Source organism: Gymnoscopelus microlampas, assembly GCF_963454915.1.
Source record: "Gymnoscopelus microlampas genome assembly, chromosome: 19".
NCBI lineage: Eukaryota > Metazoa > Chordata > Actinopteri > Myctophiformes > Myctophidae > Gymnoscopelus > Gymnoscopelus microlampas.
In genome coordinates, this window is record NC_139956.1 from 40,312,174 (window position 1) to 40,333,059 (window position 20,886).

At 41.1% G+C, this 20,886-nt stretch overlaps 1 protein-coding gene across 1 annotated transcript; it reads right to left on the minus strand.

Moving 5' to 3' along the window:
* Nucleotides 1-919: 919 nt before the first annotated feature.
* cfap53 (cilia and flagella associated protein 53) lies at nucleotides 920-20,686 on the minus strand (the record flags this gene model as incomplete). Its single annotated transcript, XM_084043207.1, has 10 exons — nucleotides 920-1,091; nucleotides 8,759-8,971; nucleotides 10,302-10,375; nucleotides 12,527-12,706; nucleotides 13,342-13,560; nucleotides 14,650-14,667; nucleotides 14,933-15,236; nucleotides 16,936-17,109; nucleotides 17,494-17,729; nucleotides 20,627-20,686. The coding sequence occupies 10 exons, from the start codon at nucleotides 20,684-20,686 to the stop codon at nucleotides 920-922; spliced, it is 1,650 nt and encodes a 549-aa protein (XP_083899333.1).
* Between the last annotated feature and the right edge of the window lie 200 nt (nucleotides 20,687-20,886).

Consider the following 20,886-nt stretch of genomic DNA (forward strand, 5'->3'; position numbering starts at 1 on the left):
TCGACTTCACACACTCCAGCCGCCGGGCGTGGCAGACCCTGAACAAGCTGACTGGAAGGTCAACAACCCCAGCACAATGTCCCATCACAGCAAATTCCATTGCGTCGCTTCTGCTGAGTAATGGCCGGTTCCCTAATGCAGATAAGGACTTCACCAGAAAAACATCAGCAAGAGTCCACAAGCTGCTCAGGAACCCAGGATGCGACTTAAACCTATCCACCGACTTCACGGCTCAGGAAATCGAGCAGGCCATCCAATGCATGAAGACCGGTAAGGCGCCAGGCATAGATGGTATCCATGCGGAATATATTAAACATCAAGGCAAGAAGGCAAACGACTGGCTTTGCTCCTTCCTCTCCGCATGTCTTCACCACTCAAAGCTGCCGAAGATCTGGCGTCGTGCTAAGGTGATCGCCCTGCTGAAGCCTAACAAGCCGAGCGATGACCCCAAGGGATACCGGCCCATCTCACTGCTGTGCATCCCATTCAAGCTCCTGGAACGCCTCATTCTGGCCCGCATCACCCCAGTGATCGACCCCCAGCTACCCAAAGAACAAGCAGGGTTCCGAGGTGGCAGGTCAACAACAGACCAGGTAACCCTCCTGTGCCAAGACATAGAGGACAGCTTCCAGGCAGGAGAGAAGGCTGGTGCCGTCTTTCTGGACCTCACAGCTGCCTACGACACGTTCTGGCTACGTGGGCTACACATGAAGCTTCTGGAAACCATCCCAGATAAGCACATGGTGAGCTTTATAATGGAGACGCTGAGCAACCGCAGCTTCCGGCTACTGACCAGCAACGGCCAGAGCAGCAGGGTGAGAAAGCTCAAGAACGGTGTCCCACAGGGTTCGGTGCTGGCACCCACGCTGTTTAACATCTACATCCATGACCTACCCCCAACAACATCAAGGAAGTAAAGTTATGCAGATGAGCTGGCCATCCTAACCAGCAAACCATCCTGGCAGGCAGTGGAGGAGGGCCTCTCGGAGGACATGAGCATCCTGTCCTCGTACCTGAAGGACTGGCGCCTCAAGCTCAGTGTGGACAAGACCGTGTCTACAATGTTACTGGACTGGCTTGCTGCAACGGAGCTGAGGATCTGATGACATACGCAAGAAGAAGAAGATCCACTTTGATAGTGTTTTGCTTTCCCTTGGAAAGTTGCACAACTTCATATAAAGAGGCAAATGTCTTGGCCTTATTCTTTCGAATAGGTGGTTTCAGAGCCAGGTGCTGGTCACTATCTGGAGGCTCACTCAGACGTTTCTCGACAAAGACTTTCATTTGTACTTGTCCAAGTTCTTCTGCATTAAGCAGAGATTCCTGAATCTCAGATGTGACTACATCCTTGTTGATCATGTTTTTCAATGTGTCGCCACCATCTTGAAACACACCATGCTGTTTCAATGACACAACTATTCTGCCTTCATCAGAGTCGTCTTTTTCTTTTTTTTTGTGCACTCATTGTGTGTGTACTCATCATCTTCATTGCCTGATGTCATTCCTAGCAAAGCTGTTGTCTGATAAACTATGTGTGTCCTCAGATTATATGACAATGTCCATCTACTCAGTGCAGACCCTATTCTGGTAATACCTACTAAGCCTCCACTCTTCTTTCCTGTAGCATGTAGCCATTCTCTACTTTGGTCCGCTGAGCAAGGTGTTTGTGGCTGATATTTGAGTTAGGCCATCACTTTATACCACAGGCTTATGCTCTTTCAGCAGTTTCTTCACAAGTATTATGGACTTGGTTACCTTTATATAATGACACATTTATGTACATCATTATTGGGAACATTTATTGGTGAATAATATTCACCAATAAATGACAATTTTCACTATATGAGTTTTAAGCAGTTTCCTCACACTTGATTTCAAATCAAAATATTTAATTGGATTCCTCATAAATGAAAAACTAAAAAAAGAAAATCAATCAAGTTTCTACCTTGTTTAGTCAATAAAATGCTTTGTAATATATTCCAGCATAGTGGCGGCCGCCATCTTTAAATGCTCCATTTTGAGGGCTTAGCGGCCATTTTTGAGCTTGGCACACAGCAAATTTGGATTCAGCACACCTTAATACCCCTAAAAAGCATGTGTGCCTTCAGCACAACGATTTGCCTTCAGCACTTTAAATAAGCACATTTTCTGAAATCCTGCCTAGTCTAGGGAGGGTGAACTTTGTCTCTGCAGATAGTCCTATAGGTTAGGGCATCACCTGTCAGAGGTAAATGTTGAACGGGAGTCATACTGTAGGTGCAACAGCAGTGGCAAGCAGTGGGAAGAATTAATTGGCATAACACCACCATCTACACCATGAATTAAAAAAATAAATAAAATAAATAATATCATATTGTTTATGTCCCTCAAACGTTTTTCAAAAGGTTTGAGCCTAAATCAAGCCTCAGATATACTCATTCCAACTACTTCTCTCTGGCTTATAAAGCACTTTCACCTAGTTTGTATGCATGTTATCTCCTGGTGTGGAAAAAGTAAAAAAAAAAAAAAGTTGGAACTGAGAAAACGGGAGGGATTGTACCGAACGTGACGACACGTTCGGGTGAAAATCAGTTTGGTCTGTTCTGAGACCAATTTACAGAAAACCCCAGATATGCTGTGAAAGCCTGAGTTTTCAAACCGGGGTATTTTTTGGGATAGAAGAGAGGTAGGGTAGACCAAAAACACACAAAAAAGAAGGAAAAGTTCAAATTCATGGTGTAGTCCCTTTGTAGTTAACTAATGTAGATGTGGTGAATATATAGCCAGTGTGCTAATAAAACTCTGCAGATGGTTGTTTGTTAACTTTGTAACATTACTTGTTGCAAATTACATTGTAATTGTTACTTTGAGTTCTGCTTTAGCTTTCTTAAGATTGAAACAAACTAGCTGGCTACTCTTAACAGCAAACAATAAAACTATAAAAAATGGTTTAGCAAGCAGCCGAACACATCAATGCTGGTGCCTGTGCTCAAAATCTCAAGCCGCACCCGTATTCAAATATATGCAAAATAGCCTCTATCAATAACGAGCCACCACATTCTATGATTTCACTAAATGTCTACAAGCTCACAAAATGCGTGGGCTTGTTTATCAGCTACTTTCAAATAACTAATATATAGGTTAAGGTTTAAAGTGCTCATTCACTTCATTTGGGCTTGTTTTCATAGACTTGGCTGCTTATTTCTCTCACAAAATCTGGCAACAGTGGTTGACACACTGTTTGGGGACCAACCACTGGTTTACGTACTGTACTTTATATTGTGTGTAAAGTAACGTACATCCTCACTTTGTCTCTTTGGTAGTTTTAGTAAACAGTTGTAGGCATTGCACAGACACATATTATAGTACTGCCCATTGGTGCATGGGAAATGTAAACAATTAGGGCTGAAGCTATTGATTATTTTATATTATTTATTATTAATTGAATAATCGAGATTTTTTTCTTTTTTATAAATCACAAAATAAATTCTGATAGATTTGTTATATGATTAAATCGATACACCCCTAAACAATACCCATGCAGGTAAGAGGTTTATCCCAGTGGTTCTCAAACTTTTTCATGTCAAGGACCCCCAAATTGACACTTATTAGCCCGCGGACCCCCATTTCAAAAGATATGCCAGGGACCCCCATAAGAGAAGATTTTTTTACGGCTCTAGCAGTGATTCTCAACCATTTTAATTTCAAGGACCCCCAGTTTGACATGCATCAGGGCTACAGACCCCCATTTAATGGCATTTATATCACTTGGACCGCAATTTATTGTAAAATCTATGTCAATTTAACTCTGAGAGTGTACAAATGGAACCAAATGGACCCGTTAGGGTCCATTTGTACACTCTCAGAGTTACAGACCCATAATGGTCCATTTGGTGCCTAATCTATCATTTAGCTGGGGACCCCCTGGAACTCCCTCAAGGACCCCTGGGGGTCCCCGGACCCCACTTTGAGAACCAATGTTCTATACCTATAGTTTTAGTAATGTTTCTTACCATCTGCTGTGGATCTTTCTCCTGAACTATAGGCCTCATGATCATATAGTCGCCGTCCCGCTCTTGGAGCTCAATGTTTTCACAAAGTCCAGCCACAGCCATTTCTACATGTATGACTTGAATTCTTCTTGCATGTATTTGACACCTTCACAACACACTGAACGATTGAGAAGCGTGGTCTTTCTTTTATCTCTATTCTGCTCTTCCTCTTTTATTTGGGTATTATATGTATATATATATATATATTATATATGTTCTGCCATCACATTTAAAATAGCCTGTGACGTAAAGGAGCAGCATCCTGTGTAGAACGTTCTCAGAAACAGTGACATGTATTCTGAGCGCTGCTGAAAATTATCATATTATTTGCAGGCCAACTCAAATGGATAGAGTACTCAGAATAACATGTGATCATGTTTCTTTATACACAGAACTGTATGATTTAATAGTGTATGGAAAGTCCCTTCACTTCTGCTGCGGCTAAATGTTTGCTTCATAACGCGCCATACATAAAGCAGCACTGTGTAACATTTTTTTAGGAATCAAATGTAATTTTGTCCAATCTGTATGGTAGAGCAGGGGTCTTCAACGTTTTCAGGCCAAGGACCCCCTAGTTAAGAGACAGATAAAGCAGGGACCCCCTCTATATTGTATAAAATTGTGTTTCAGATAACCATTTGCTGCTCTTTTTTCCCTCTACACCTATAACTCTTTGCCAAAAATAGCCGATCTACAAGCTCACAACGCCTCGCGCTGCGAGGCGTTGTGAGCTTGTAGATCTGCTATTTTTGGCTAAAGTTCTCCTCAGAAAAGGGATGCTAGGGTTCAACTGGTTAATGTAAAACAAAAAATCATATCACACAAAGATTTGGCGGACCCCCTGTAGTAACTCTGAGGACCCCCTAGGGGTCCCGGACCCCCTGTTGAAGACCCCTGTGGTAGAGTATGTTAATACAATATAACTTATAACGATATAATTGTGTCTCCCTGCTCTTCAATTGAGATCGTTTTCTCAATTTAGATCGTGTCAAAGGTCATGCCTCACCATAGACACAGGATCTGACATGAAATTTGACCTGAATGTCAAGATTACATTTATCCCCTGAGCAAGCAGGCCGGCTCTAATTAGCTCAATTCTTACTGAAATAATGTATCTTTCTAAATGACCAACGAAGAAGAGAGAATCACATCATTACTTCACTGGCTGTTTTGGATTTTGCGATTGGATTAGCCACAGATGTAATGTGCTCTACCATCAAGTATAACCTAAAAAGAAAAGAAAGAAAGAAAGAAAGAAAGAAAGAAAGACACTTTTAATCAACACCTTGAATATTTAATATTCTTGATACTATGGGGAGGCTTTTTTTTCTCCGAAGGGCATATTACAGTAGTCCATTGGTTCTCAAAGCGGGGTCTGGGGACCCCCAGGAGTCCCTGGGGGAGTTCCAGGGGGTCCCCAGCTAAATGATAGATTAGGCACCAAATGGACCCTTATGGGTCTGTAACTCTGAGAGTGTACAAATGGGAAATATATATATATATATATATATATATATATATATATATATATATATATATATATATATATATATATATATATATATATATATTGTATTGTTTCCTTGAGATATGATGATGATGGCAATATTTTATGAACTCCCAAAGGGAAAATTCACATTGTCACACTGTTTTGAATGCTCCCAAAGTAAATTGTATAATATTTCATTATTAAATTGACTTTGGGAGCATTCAAAACAGTGTGCGTGATAGCATTTTTTTTCTATAGTAACCTGTTCCTTTTCAAAAGGTAATGTGAAAAACCAGGGGTTTTTTTGTTCTTTTTTTTTTGTTCTCCCAGGGTAGTAGCTGAGCACAAGTGCTTATTTTTAGCAACACCCTGCACATAGAAACACACAGACAGACAGACACAAGATAGGTGTAGGGCCCGACAAGGTCAATGCTTCTCCCTATGCATTTTTCGGGCTCTTGGACAATGCTGCAGTAGTAGCATGTGAATTACTAGTGGCAATTGTCCACTTTTTATGTAATGTGTCCAATATACGAAAATAAACAGAACACTTCAAATGTGACGTATTTCCAAACAGTACTCACGCTGCTTTCTGTGAATTTCTGTCAAGTCAAATCATGCTACAGAGAGATGGAAAGAGGAAGCACAATCATTTGACGGTAGCCTACTTTTCACAGTGGTTAACGCCCAAAAACTATTATTATAACACTGAGACCAGTTTTCAAGTGGAGGAAACAAGACAAGTCACATAGTGAGGCGGGGACCCTACTGTACATCCGCCACTGTACATGCTGTGTGTGTGTGTGTGTGTGTGTGTGTGTGTGTGTGTGTGTGTGTGTGTGTGTGTGTGTGTGTGTGTGTGTGTGTGTGTGTGTGTGTGTGTGTGTGCGTGCGTGCGTGCGTGCGTGCGTGTGTGTGTCCTATGCAGAAACAAGAAGACATGTCGAGGGAAGTGCGTATCAATAGTGCAACAAATGAGTTTCAAATATTCAGAATCAATATGTCAAAATGCATATTTGGCTAAAACTGTGTCCATTAAAAGTGAATATGCAATGTCCACTGAAAAAGAGAATATTACATTTATATATTTTTTCATGAAATGAAATGGACTGCATCGCCCGCCCGCCCGCCCGCCCGCCCACCCGCCCACCCACCCACCCACACACACACACACACACACACACACACACACACACACACACACACACACACACACACACACACACACACACACACACACACTCATATAACTATAACTCATGCCCTGTTTGACCTACAGCCATGAGACTGATATACATGAGGGGTGATTACAAATCAGATACAGCTGGGGCAAACAGGAACATAGAACCAAGAATACTAGACCAGGGAACAAAATACATATAAAATATAAGACCTAGAAACTACAATCAATAACAACAACAAAAAAAAGTTCAATATTTGTTTTGGAAAAAAGTTGGAACAATATAGGGCTAAAGTGGTTAAACTGATTTTGGCTCGGGACCCCCCAGGAATCCACTCAAGGACCCCTAGGGGTGTGGACCACCATAACTCTGAGAGGGTATAAATATACACTCTCGGAGTTGCAGTCCCTGTAAAGGTCCATTTGGTTCCTATTTCCTAACTATCAATCATTTAGCCGGGGTATCCTGACCTGAAAATGTATTTTCTGAAGAGCTGGAGAGACATGGAGATCCCTGTTACTGAACAAACACTCTATAGCAATGATTACTATCGCAATATAGAGCTTTAACCGTTTAACAAAAAAAGCATTTTGTTTAAAAGCCCATAAATATCACTCACAGCTCCGTCCAGTGCTTAATTCGTAAATTATTAGCTGCCAGAGCTCATGAATCCGGCACAGGCACAAATTAAGCCCTGCCGTTAACTTAACTCATTGAGTGGCAGATTTTTTTTTTTTTTTTTACGTTTGGCAATTCTGGCACTCAATTTTACTACCTACTGTATGAGTATGTAAAAGAACAAAAACTAATGAACAAAAATTATTTCTATATTATGTTGTCCCAGTGCCAGAGTTTTTTTCACAGAAAACAAAAAGTGCTTAGGAAGCGAGATACAGCCTTAAGTTAAACAAGGAGTGGATGGAGCTGCAAATCTTCAGATGATGATATCTTGGGTTCTGGACATGTTTTAAAAAAAAAAAAGTTTTCTTTTTCTTTTCTTTTTCTACTATTTTTTCAAAAACACGTCAAACACGTCATTGGCACGTTGAGCCATAGCGGTAAAAACACGTGAAACACGTTAATGGCACTCAATGAGTTAACATAAATCTTCTCTTCCGGGGGGTCCCTGGCACAAAACATTTTTCAGATGGGGGTTCGCGGCCAAATACATACAGTATGAATGTGGCTGTCCTTGAAATGAAAAAGTTTGAGAACCACTGTCATAAACAACACAGAGTCACATTTATTTTTTTATTTCTTATATTTGGAACACAGATCTTATATATGACGCGATCTAAGATTCCTCTATGGATATTTTCAATAGAAAAAAAATACTTTTGTGACCCAGGGGTAGCGGAAGCGACGTCAGGATTCCAGTCCTCTAATAGAGCTTTACCGTGACTACTGTAACGGTTGCTTTACATATATCTATACATTCATCTTTACAGATCTCCCTAAAGAGTCCATCAGACGACTGCAGGTGATTCAGAACTTGCTCGATGTTTTGTGTAAATCACATTGAATTGCCTTGTTGTTGAAATGTGCTTTACAGATACATGCACAGCAGCCATATTGGATGGAAATTGGGCCTCTTCCTTACTTCCTTCAGAGGTGTTACCAATGATACTAATGAAGGCTCTGTTCCATTTAGTGTAGCACAGTGGCTCTCAAACGTTTTAATTAATTCCAAGCCCCCATAACTCTGAGAGTGTACACATGGAACCAAATGGACCCGTAAGGGTCCATTTGGTTCCATGTGTACACTCTCAGAGTTACACACCCGTAAGGGTCCATTTGGAACCCCCCCCAAGGAACCCACTGGTGTAGCAGAGTGTTTCCAGTGAGCCAACATGCACAATATCAGCACCCTGACTCTGTTTGACCAGAATGGAACAGAGCCTTCAGTAGTATCATTGGGAACACCTGTGAAGGCAGTAAGAAAGAGGCCCAATTTCTTTACAATATGGCTGCTGTGCATAGAGCCAATTGCCTTGTAAAACCCCCCCCCCAAAAAATATCACTCACAGCTCAGTTAACTCAACTGAATGGACTGTGACCTGGCTGAGCGTCTGAACGGGTGGACGGCCAGGCTGCTAGAGGAGACCGGCTGGGACAGGATGTCCTCCATCTTCTTTTGGTAGCGCTCCTGGACCTTCAGACCCTGCTGATGCTCCCTCTCTGTCTGAAGCGTGTCTGCGTCCAGCAGACCCTGTCGGTGCTTCATCTGGGCCAGAAGATCCTCCTGGTACGTCTCGCATCTCTGCTTGTGACTGCAGGGTTTCAAGGACAGGTTAGGAATACGTATTATGAAACATTCAGTCGTATTACCTTGATTCATTGGATATTTAATGAATATTACACTATCGTTCATCACTTCCATTAAAACAAAAGTCTGAGTTTGATTGTTGAAAGCATAACAGAAGGCTCAGGCCTGCAGCCTGGTGGAGCTCAGGTCTGCTTCTGACGGTTTAGCAAACACATCAACCTGGTTGGAAGTGAGAAAGTCTCTTCTGCCTTCCAGTGGGTCTAGTGCAGGGGTGGGCAACTTTGATGATGGAGGGGGCGGCTATATTTCCACACTCACTCCAGAGGGCCACATTGCATACTGTCGGGCCATTCTATGTCACACAAAAGTAGCAAAAATAGCAGATCTACATGCTCAAAATGTGCCGCAGTAAGACGCGTTTTGAGCTTGTAGATCTGCTATTTTTGCTATTTTTGAATTGGAATTCAGATTTATTTTTTGTGAATTGTAATCCTGAAAAGTATCATTTTTATTTAATTTCAAATGCATTTAGTTACTTATGTTAACTTTATGAGCTTAAATACAAATACATTGGACATAGAAAAGACAATAGAATTGTAGTCATTAAGCTGCTAATATAGACTGAAGTAATTAAAGCGGGTCATGTTTGCGTATTTGGAATTGTAACAGCTGAAATCAATAATATATCAGTATTCCGATTAACACATTGACTGCCATCGGCTAATCTCAGAACGTCCATCGTAGTGCCACGCTATTTCTTACCTTTTTTGTTTTTTTGATTCCGTCATAGGCCCCGCTAAATCCGTTTAAAATCCGCGTTCATTTGGTTCGACACAAACACGGGACCCGACCGAACAAAACGCTGAAAACCGTGCGGCGATCCGACACTGCATTCTGGAGAACGAGAGGAAAACGCTAAAATGGTGGATGTGGTGAGAAAAACAACAAGCCAGAGATAATGGCGTCCAAAGTTGACCGCTAGACAGGAAACGGAGGCGGGAGAAAAACCGGAAACAGTATTATTTTGTTTCCGGTCCGCCCCCTGGCGGACCGGAAGTGCAAAAAAAATCCGGAATCTGCACCTGCACGATTTAACATGGGAAAACTACGGGACTACGGGCTACGGGAACGGCAGTTAACGGTTGGATTTAACGGCCCGTAGGACTACGGGCCTGGCAGTGGATGTGTTAACCTGTGGGATGCATTAAGTGAAGGTGGGGGCCGCATGTGGCCCCCGGGCAGCCATTTGCCCATGTATGGTCTAGTAGGAACCCTCTGTATTTATTTACTTTTGGTATAAATAAATCCTAAGTGTTAAGGTGTTTGTTACATACCATCTTTTCTGTTCCTCGTCCAACAGTTTGAACTCCTGGACAGTTCTGTTCAACTCAGTCCTCTCTTCATCCAACTGCAACTGTTGTTGCGCGCTCTGATCCACTATGACACACACACACACACACACACACACACACACACACACACACACACACACACACACACACACACACACACACACACACACACACACACACAATTGTTATGCCGTGAAAAGTACAATCTTTGCCTCTGAGTCGTTGCACCTACACCTAACCACTTAAACCCTCTAAACTGAACCTCAGCAAGGAAGCATACCAGGACCTTTACTGTTCCTGGTATATGTAAACGACATGTCATCAGCTTGTGACTGCAACCTGTTCCTGTTCGCGGATGACTCGGCTCTGCTGGTCTCGGACAGGGAGGCTGCAGGTTGAAAAAGCCCTCAGCTCTGAACTCGATACGATCCGCATCTGCCTCGCTGATAGAAAACTATCATTACACCAAACTGAATCCATTATCTCTGGGTCTAGTTTTAACCTCGGCGAGGCCGACGGCTTCACAATCAAAGTGGGTGACAATGTTATCACAAGAAAAGAGGAAATTACCTACAGTACCTAGGTTCCATTTTAGAGGCAAGCCTTTCCAGTGATAAAATGGCAACAAAGTAATCAAAAAAGTAAACCAAACAACACGATTGTTGTATAGGATTTCCAATCTAGTCAGTATGAATACTTTGAGGACTCTAACAGGGGCCCTCATGCAAGGTCACTTCGACGATGCATGCACCTCATCATCCCACAACACCACTAAGGCCTTAAAAACAAGGCTCCAGACATCCCAAAACAAACTGATAAGGCTAATGCTTGGCCTTAGATCCACAACTCATCTAACCCCTGCTCACTTTGCTAGGGTTGGATGGCTCAGGGTTGAGGACAGAGTACAGCACCTTGCAATGGGCCTGGTCTACAAGATACACCACAACGTTAAGACACCCATGTACCTGTCAAAGTACTTCAAAAACATAAATGAAGTCCACAATCACAACACCAGAGGAAGCTCCACTGATCACGTCCAACCCAGATTTGGCACAAACAAGAGGTTGAATTTGTTCTCCTGCTATGCCACAACAATGTGAAATGCCCTACCAAAAGCCGTGAAGGAGTGTAAAACCCTACTTTCCTTCAAAACCGCTCTAAAAGAGTACCTTCAGGTGGCTGCAATTCAAAAATGCCCCCTGTAAAAGTCAAATCCTAGCCTAACTCGTCGAATTCTGCTGGCGCATCCTTAACTCGTCGACAAGTTTTTTAATTGTTTTATAAAAGAACGCGCTGTGATCTATAATCCGGAGTGACCACTTTCACTGTAACTCACTCACTCCGTCCACTTCCTGTTTAATGGTTTCCTGCAAATGCTTGTAACATGAAATCATTTGTTTTGCCCTGAATTCGACGAGACACAGTGGTTTCAACATGCTCTGGCAAAGGAAGCGATAGTTCCGGTTAAAACAAATTTTCTCTGCACGGAGAACAGTGATCCCCTTTGTATTTACCAACCGTCTGACAAGCAATTATAATTTATATAAATGTTCTGTGGCCAGTTGGGGAGGTCGGAAAGACATGCATTTTTGACAAATGATGCCGTTTTCAGCGTGCCTGTGACAAGCTGAAAGTTACCTCACCGGTGAACTTTTTTTTTCTCTGGGGATTGGCCACAGATCCTGTTTGTGTCTACACGCAGTAGATCGATGTATTATTACGGATCTGCATTTTCTGCAACCAGTTCAACAGGTTATAAAACATGAAAATCGCTGGCAGTGGGTGAGTTTATTAATGTATACACTCTGGCAGTTAAAAAGTTAATTCATATTAGCTGACCTTGTATTGAACTGTACTTGCCATTATAATATATATATATATATATATATATATATATATATATATATATATATATATATATGTATATATGTATATATATATATATATGTGTATATATGTATATATATATATATATATATATATATATATATATATATATATATATATATATATATATATATATATATATATATATATATATATATATATATGTATATATATATATATATATATTATAATATGAATATAATATTACATGTGTGTTGAAGCTGTAGATGTCGTGTCTCCATCATTATACATATATTATAATATAATATGAATATAATTTTACATGTGTGTTGGAGCTGTAGATGTCGTGTCTCCATCACATCCCTCATCAGTCTGCTCCTGGCGCGTCCTTCCAGCTGTTTCTTCTCCTCTCTCTCGCTCCAGATGTGCTCCAGCTGTGCTCCTATGAAGCGCTGCGTCTCCTCCTCCTGTCTCCTCTGCTCCTCCCTCTCCTCCTGCAGGTACTGACGGTATCGCCTCTCCTCTTCCTGGAGCTGGAGCTACACACGCGCACAGTGGTGTAAAGTAACTAAGTACATTTACTCAAGTACTGTACTTGAAGTACAGTTTTGTGGTACTTTTACTTTACTGGAGTATTTCCAATTGCCTATACTTTTGTTTCTACCCCACTACATCTCAGAGGCAACAACTTTAGTTACAAGTTACTTTGCAGATATACATTATGACATTGTAAAACATACATTAAACCACTTTAGCCCTATGTTATACATAGGCTATTTGAAAATAGCCGATCTACAAGCTCACAACGCGCCACATCCATTATTATGTTGCGTTTTTTAATAATAATCAAAAATCAATACAAAGTAACAAGTAACTAAAGTTTTCAAATACTTGTAATGGAGTAAAAGTATAACATTTGCCTCTGAGATGTAGTGGAAGAAGTAACGTAATGAAAATTTAAAATACTCCAGTAAAGTAAAGATTACACAAATATGTACTTAAGTACAGTACTTGAGTAAATGTACTTAGTTACTTTACACCACTGGTATTATTATTATTATTATTATTATTATTATTATTATTATTATTATTATTATTAGTAGGCTAGTAGTAGTAGTAGTACTACAGTTACTTTACACTACTGAGAATACACTGTAAGTAATGATGATGTCACCTTCTTGTGGGCGGCCTCCTGCCGGTCGTCGGTGTCCTCAGAGACGAGCTGCTGGAGGAGACACATGTCCACGGCCAGCTGGTCCTGCTGCTCCCTGGACACACGCCGGCTCTTCAGGCGTAAACATCTGTCCAGCTGCCTGCGGCGTTCCTCCTGGTCCTTCTGCTTCTGGAGACGAGCCTGTTGCTGCTCCGCGCTTAGTGTCTGTCTCTGTCCTATCTGAGGGACGACACAATGTACACAACACACTGGCCCTCATTTATCAATGGAGTGTAAAAAACGGCTTATATTTTTGCCTATATTTCGTCTTACACCAAAGTCCAAAGTGACATTTATCAAGCGGTCGTATACAGCCAATTCTGGCGTACATTTGGTCGGAGCTTTGATAAATCTGACGGCTGAAATATAACACTCCCTAAATATTCTCGAAACCAGAATACGACCAAACAAAGCATGGAAAGCCAATAAGAAATAGTTTCGCCGCCTCGCCTTGCTGCCTGTCAAGTCCACACACACACACACACACACACACACACACACACACACACACACACACACACACACACACACACACACACACACACACACACATTTGTATACGGAATACGTTTGTATTAATTTATTCAACCCATACCGAGCAGTGCGCGTTCGAGTTACACTAAAATAAAGCAGTCATGTAGGCTATTACCATGTCCCAGTGAGACTCGGACGGGCGAGTCCCGTGCCGCGCCGCGTTAATGAGAGATAGCTAGCCTGGAGAGAACATTAATGGATGAAGGCTGGTGTGTGTTGGACCGTGGGTTAAATGTCCGATCTCTCGGTGGCCATGAAAAGATAACTGCGGCGCCGCGACACTGGTCCAAACTCCCGAAAATGCTCTCGGATAAGCGCTCGTATATTTTGAAGATAGCAGATCTACAATTGTAGATTTGCTATTTTCAAATAGCCAATGCAGCCAGATGTGCAATCTTATCTGAATGACTGTTGAAGCAGTTTGTTTAAATGAGTTTATAAAATGTTATATTTTCAGGGATTATATATTAGTGTGATATATTGGAGTGGATACATGTGTCCAGATGCCTGTCAGACGGTCAGACAATGCTGCTCCGCAGGTCTAGGATCATGGAACAAACGCGTGTAGCCAAAGTCAACAATTGCCTCCAACCTGACGTGAGATCTGTGCGTGCCATACGCTAAACTCAAAGTCAGGATTTCCATGTATTGATAAATGACGAAAGTTGCGGTGATCTCGCCGTACGTTTGTACACAACACAACACACTGTATGTCCTCTCTGAACAACGTTGTACACAGCACATCTGTCCTCTCTGAACAACACAATGTACACCACACCACACCACACCACAGGCAGCGGTTCCGGTAGGAGACACACAGGGTCTCCTTTGTGCCTCCTACCGGAACCGCTGCCTACCAGCCCACTGGTCATCAAATTGTTGGCTTAGGAATGCGACAAAAACAAAAGAAATATCCATGAATTCAAGTCTCCATGGGGTGACTAATCCATAGGAAAACATATTTTTGGGGGTGAACTATCTCTTTAATGGGTTAAAATATTTGCAACCAGTCTCTCACCAGAAGTTGCGCCTCCTCTTCTTTGAGCAGCATGGTCTCGCGCCTCTGCTGCTCCACCACCTCCACCTGAGCCTGCAGCTGAGCCAGCACCTCCTCGTTGCTCCTCCTCTGCCTCTGCCCCTCCTCCTGCTCCCGCTCCTCCTTGGCCAGCCGGTCCGCCTCCCACAGCCTGGCGTAGAGCTCCTCCTCTTCCTGCCGCTGCCGGCGCGCCTCCTGCGCGCTCCGCAGCTGAGCGCCGCGCTCCACGCACACCTGGTCCTGACGGCGCTTGGTCTGTGTCGCGCGCAGCTCCTCGCTTTGCTCCCTGGAAAACGGTTAAAAACGCGCGTTAAATAATAAACGCGTAGCAACGGAAAAGGTGTCCCGTCACAGTTTTTACAATGTACACCCAGGCTAACTTCAGGTTTTCCATCAAGAGCAGCTTGGGGACCCCCAGGGGACCCCCCAAATGATTTTGAGGGGTCCCCAAACGATTAGCTTAATGTGCAACTTTGTTTTCTCACTCAACACAACAGTAAACAAAAATATGATTATTTTGGGGGTCTCCACTTTAAATATGATTATTTTGGGGGGGTCGCGGCCTGAAAAGTTGGGAATCCATGAGCTAGACCACACTCTCTCATCACATCATTGCATCGTTAGTCCTATTATGACATCAATCAATCAACTTTATTGTCACGACACAGTTACAGGTAAAAGTGAGGTGAAACTCTTATTCATGCAGGCCTGGCTTCACGTGTGCAGTACAAAGGAATAAGAAAGAAGATGTGAAAAAAAATGAATATAAAATAAGAATACAAAAAAAAGAAGCCTGACTATATATCAGCATGTTAAAATCTATATCCTGTGAATTAAAAGAGGTGAAGTAATGCATTCACTGTAGTGCAAGTCAGTATCATGCAGCTTGTATTTAAAACTGTTTATTAAACGGCGTGGTTGAATGCTTGATTCTCATTGGTCAATCGCTGAATTCAGCAGTGTGTTATTTCTGGATATTGACCGATGAGCTCAATAACAGACCTCTGTCTAATCAAAGACTCAGAACACCTGCTCATATCAATCTGTCTAATCAAAGACTCAGAAGACCTGTTCATATCAATCTGTCTAATCAAACAGTCAGAACACCTGCTCATATCAACCTGTCTAATCAAAGACTCAGAACACCTGCTCATATCAACCTGTCTAATTCTAGACTCAGAACACCTGCTCATATCAACCTGTCTAATCATAGACTCAGAACACCTGCTCATATCAACCTGTCTAATCAAAGACTCAGAACACCTGCTCATATCAACCTGTCTAATTCTAGACTCAGAACACCTGCTCATCATCAACCTGTCTAATCATAGACTCAGAACACCAGCTCATATCAACCTGTGCTGCTTGATTTTATGCTGTATCCAACATGACAGCCACGGGAACAAACAGAATGTCATGTACAGCTAAATGTTGCTCTCAAGAATGTTTTTGAAAACATTTGAAGTGAGAAATAGACGATGCAGTAACAGAAAATGTATTCTGTTCGATCAACACTTCCTTGTTTTCCGAGGCGACCGTGTCCGCCCAGCGCAACACTTATAGAATACTTTCATGGCTGTAAGCAAGGGAATACTTTGTTTTGCTGTTTCTTTTGGGTCAATTTATTAATTTATTTATTAAGTAGCCGTGTAATAAGAGGGATAATTGATAGATGTTTTTTGGCTTTTATGACTTTATTTGACAGGAAATGGGGAGAGAGATGGGGAGTGACAAGCAACAAAGGCCGCCAGGGATCGGGATTCGAACACGCAACACTGAGCTTAGGTGCCTGGACCGCTACGCCAGAGGTCCAGGCCTGCAGGTCATTATTGAGAAATAAATCGTTTCAGGGTGATTATGGCCCCTCCGCTACGTGTCGGTGCCTAATCATCCTGTCGGGATTTATTTCTCAATAATGACCCATCAATTATCCCTTGCATAACTGCTCATAATATAATTATTATTAGTATTATCATTATTATTACCTGTATAACTGCTCCATCTTGTCTTCCACCAGCTGCAGTCTCTCTCTCTCTCTCTGCTCCTTCAGAGTCCTAGCTCTCTCTCTCATCCTAGCCTGTCTCTCCAGTACCGTCTCCTGCTTGGCCTCCAGTTCTCTCTGCAGTTCCTGCTCCTCTGTCTGCAGCATGGAGCGCAGCCTGCAAAGGGTTAATATTATATTAATGATATTATATTAACATAACGTTATATTACAACTGTCCGCAGCATGGAGCGCAGCCTGCAAAGGGTTAATTCATAGTGGGCCTTACCCATTATCCTTAAACTTCTTTGCCATTTTTTAAACTATTTTTAAAAACATTTTCAAATAGTTTAACTAGATCTACATCGACACGTTGTGAGCTTGTAGATCGGCTATTTGAACAATTTGAATTTATTTTTTTAAATAGTAAAAAATGGCAAAGACGTTTAGGGATAATGGGTAAGGCACCGGCAAAAATAGGGCCCTATATTAATGATATTATATTAACATATTGTTATATTATTATATTATATTATATCTGTGGTCATCATCTCATACTGACCTGGTCCTTCTATCCTCAATGGTCATCTCATAGTGGTCCAGGGCCTGCTGGGTCCTAGTGCCCACCGTCTCCAGGATAAACCTCTGAGCGGTGCTCTGCTCCCAGCTGTTCTTCAGCTCCCAGGCCTGCTGGTTCTTGCCGAACTCTGCTGCCCCCTGGTGGCGGGCGGCCTCCTGCCTCCTCCTCTCCTGGAACAGGAGGTCTGGGGGTGGTCTGGAGGAGGAGACCCTCGCCCTCTTCAACGCATTAAAAAACGATCGAATCAAACAGTCATCTTAGATTTGAACCACCTTAACCATTATTTTATATGTCGGCTATTAAAAAATAGCAGCTCTATTGATTGATTGAATACTTTATTAGCACTTTTTTTTTTTTTAAGCCCACGAAAGTACAGTTCAATACAAGGTCTGCTAAGATGATTTATTTTAACCCATTAAGACCGGGAAAGCATCTGTCATTATTTTAACCATTATCTTATACTTTGGCTATTCAAAAATAGCAGATCTACAAGCTCATAGCGTGGCACCGAGTGCAATGAGCTTGTAGATCTGCTATTTTTTGAATCATGAAAACTTGTGCAAATCTTTGAGTATGTATTTTTCAAAGTGAACATTTGTAACTCAAATCTTTGCTTCTGGGGGATTCTACAAATGTCTTCTAAATCCTAACAGTTTAAATGTTGCTATAAGGACCCCCAAAATGATATGTATTTGGCAACGGACCCCTCCATCTCAAAATCTTTTGTTTCCAGGGACCCCCACCAGAAGCAAGGATTTGAGTTACAGAAGTTGGCTTTAAAACATATATATTCAAAGATTCAAGGACAGAGACACTGAGACAGACAGTGTGTTGTGTACATTGTGTTGTCCCTCAGCAGTGGTGGAAAGGAACTAAGTACAGTTTTTTTTTTAAACGTATGTTGCTATAATATCAGTGGTTCTCAAACTGTTTCATGTCAAGGACCCCCACATTTATATGTATTTGGCGGCAGACCCCCATCTCAAAATATGTTGTTCCAGGGACCCCCAGAAGCAAAGATTTGAGTTAAAAATGTTCGCTTTAAAAAAGTATAATATATTCAAAGATTTGCACACATTTTCAAGATTTTTCTAAAATAGCAGATCTACACGCTCATGCTTATTTGATTTTTTCTAACAAAAATATGTACAATAAAATCTACAAGCAAACATATCTACAAGCTCATAACGCGTCACTTTGTAGTTACTCACAATATAGAGCTATTTATATAGCTCTATATTATATACCCCCCAAACTGTTTACTGTACATATTTTTGTTTTGAAACTGTTTATATGATGTTCTGCATAGTATACTATATTTGTCTGTCATTAAATGTTGTACTTAAGTACAATTTTGAGGTATTTTTTACTCTACTGGAGTATTTTCAATTTTTGGTACTTTTACTTCTACTCCACTACATCTCAGAGGCAAATATCGTACTTTTACTCCACTAGAATTATTTGAAAACTTTAGTCACTAGTTACTTTGCAGATATAATTGATTACGTTATAAAACATACATTAACCACTTGAGCCCTATTTTATACATAGGCTATTTGAAAATAGCCGATCTAAAAGCTCACTGCTAGATCTGCTATTTTCAAACATTTTAGTACTTTTACTTTTGGTACTTTAAGTACATTTTGATACCAATACCTTTGTACTTTTACTCAAGTACATTTTGAATTCCGGACTTTTACTTGTAACGGAGTACTTCTACACTGCGTTATTGATACTTTTACTTAAGTAAAACATTTGAGTTATTTTTCCACCACTGGAATTGAGTAGGCCTACAAAGGACCCCAATGGAAACAAGCCATAGGCTTTCTTGGGTTTTAAATCCTCTTAGCTGACCTTGTATTGAACTGTACTTGGTGTGCTTTTTTTTTTATTTTATTTTTACAAACGGCTAATAAAGTATTCAATCAATCAACCGAGAATCACTAAAGGCTGCAACAGAGATTCTCAAAGTGTGGTCCAGGGACCCTCAGTGTTCCTGGGGATTCTAAATGGACCCTTACAGTATCGTTCCAATTCTTAGTTCCAGTAAAAGTCCAAGAAGCAATATGCTTGACTTGAAAAAATCACACCTTGAAATATTTTAACTACTTTAGTGAATAACAAGTGCACAGAACAAACAAAAACATGAAATACAAATCCAAAAAGGTGTTCTAAGTTGGTTTCTGAAGTAGGGTAAAACAAACTGTGTTTGCTCCTAGGCTTCCAGCTCTAAACTGACAAACCTGCTGGACACAGCTGCTGTTAATACAGAATGAATTAGCTGACTTCTAATCATTGGCTGCTCAATCAATTGACTCATGAACTTAATTAACTCCAAACTCACAAGCCTGTACAAAATATTAGCAATCAAATACTACTCAAAATAGTCAAATACAGATTTATTTTAAATATGTCTCTTACAGGTCTGTAACTCTGAGAGTGTACAAATGTAACCAAATGGACCCTTACGGGTCTGATAAGGGTCCATTTGTTTCCATTTGTACACTCTCAGAGTTATTGGGGGTCATTGAAATGAGAGATTGAGACCCTCTGGCTACAACACAACAAACACATCACTATAAACTAAGCGTCTCTTAATATAAATGTTAAATGTTTCTTAAAGTCTCTGTCTTCGCTCACCAATGCACCAAAGTAAATAATAATAAGGGTAATAATAATAATAATAATAATAATAATAATAATAATAATAATAATAACAATACCAGCGGTGTAAAGTACATTTACTCAAGTACTGTAGGCCCTACTTAAAGAACACATTTTCTAAATCTTTACTTTACTGGAGTATTTTAAATGTGCAGTAGCCTACTTCCAGTTCCACTACATCTCAGAGGCAAATATTGTACTTTTACTCCACTACAATTATTTTAAATCTCTAGTTACTAGTTATACGCTTTGTAAGCTTGTAGATCTGCTATTTTCAAAATACTTTTTATACATTTTGAAGACTTGTGTAACAGAACATTCTGCATAAGGAGTACTTTTACTTTTTGGTACCGGACTTTTACTTGTAACAGAGTGTTTCTGCATTGCAGTATTGACACCTTTAACTTAAGTAAAACATTTGAGTACTTTTTCCACCACTTATACTACTCACCACGGCACCAGAGTGAGGCGTCGGTCCAATGAATTCCTTCTGAGGTTTTGTCTTCAACATTTTCATTAATTTGTCTACAAACAGCAACACGGATCAAACTGGTCAAAATGGTGCTGGGCGACGCTTATAGGTTCCCATGGCAACCGTCAAACAAGGAGTTAACACGTGGATGACGCCAGCTTCACTCTGTTTACATTCCACGGCCTTTGTCTCCCTCCAGTGGACACGGTCAATATTACAGCTAAGTATACCCACACGTC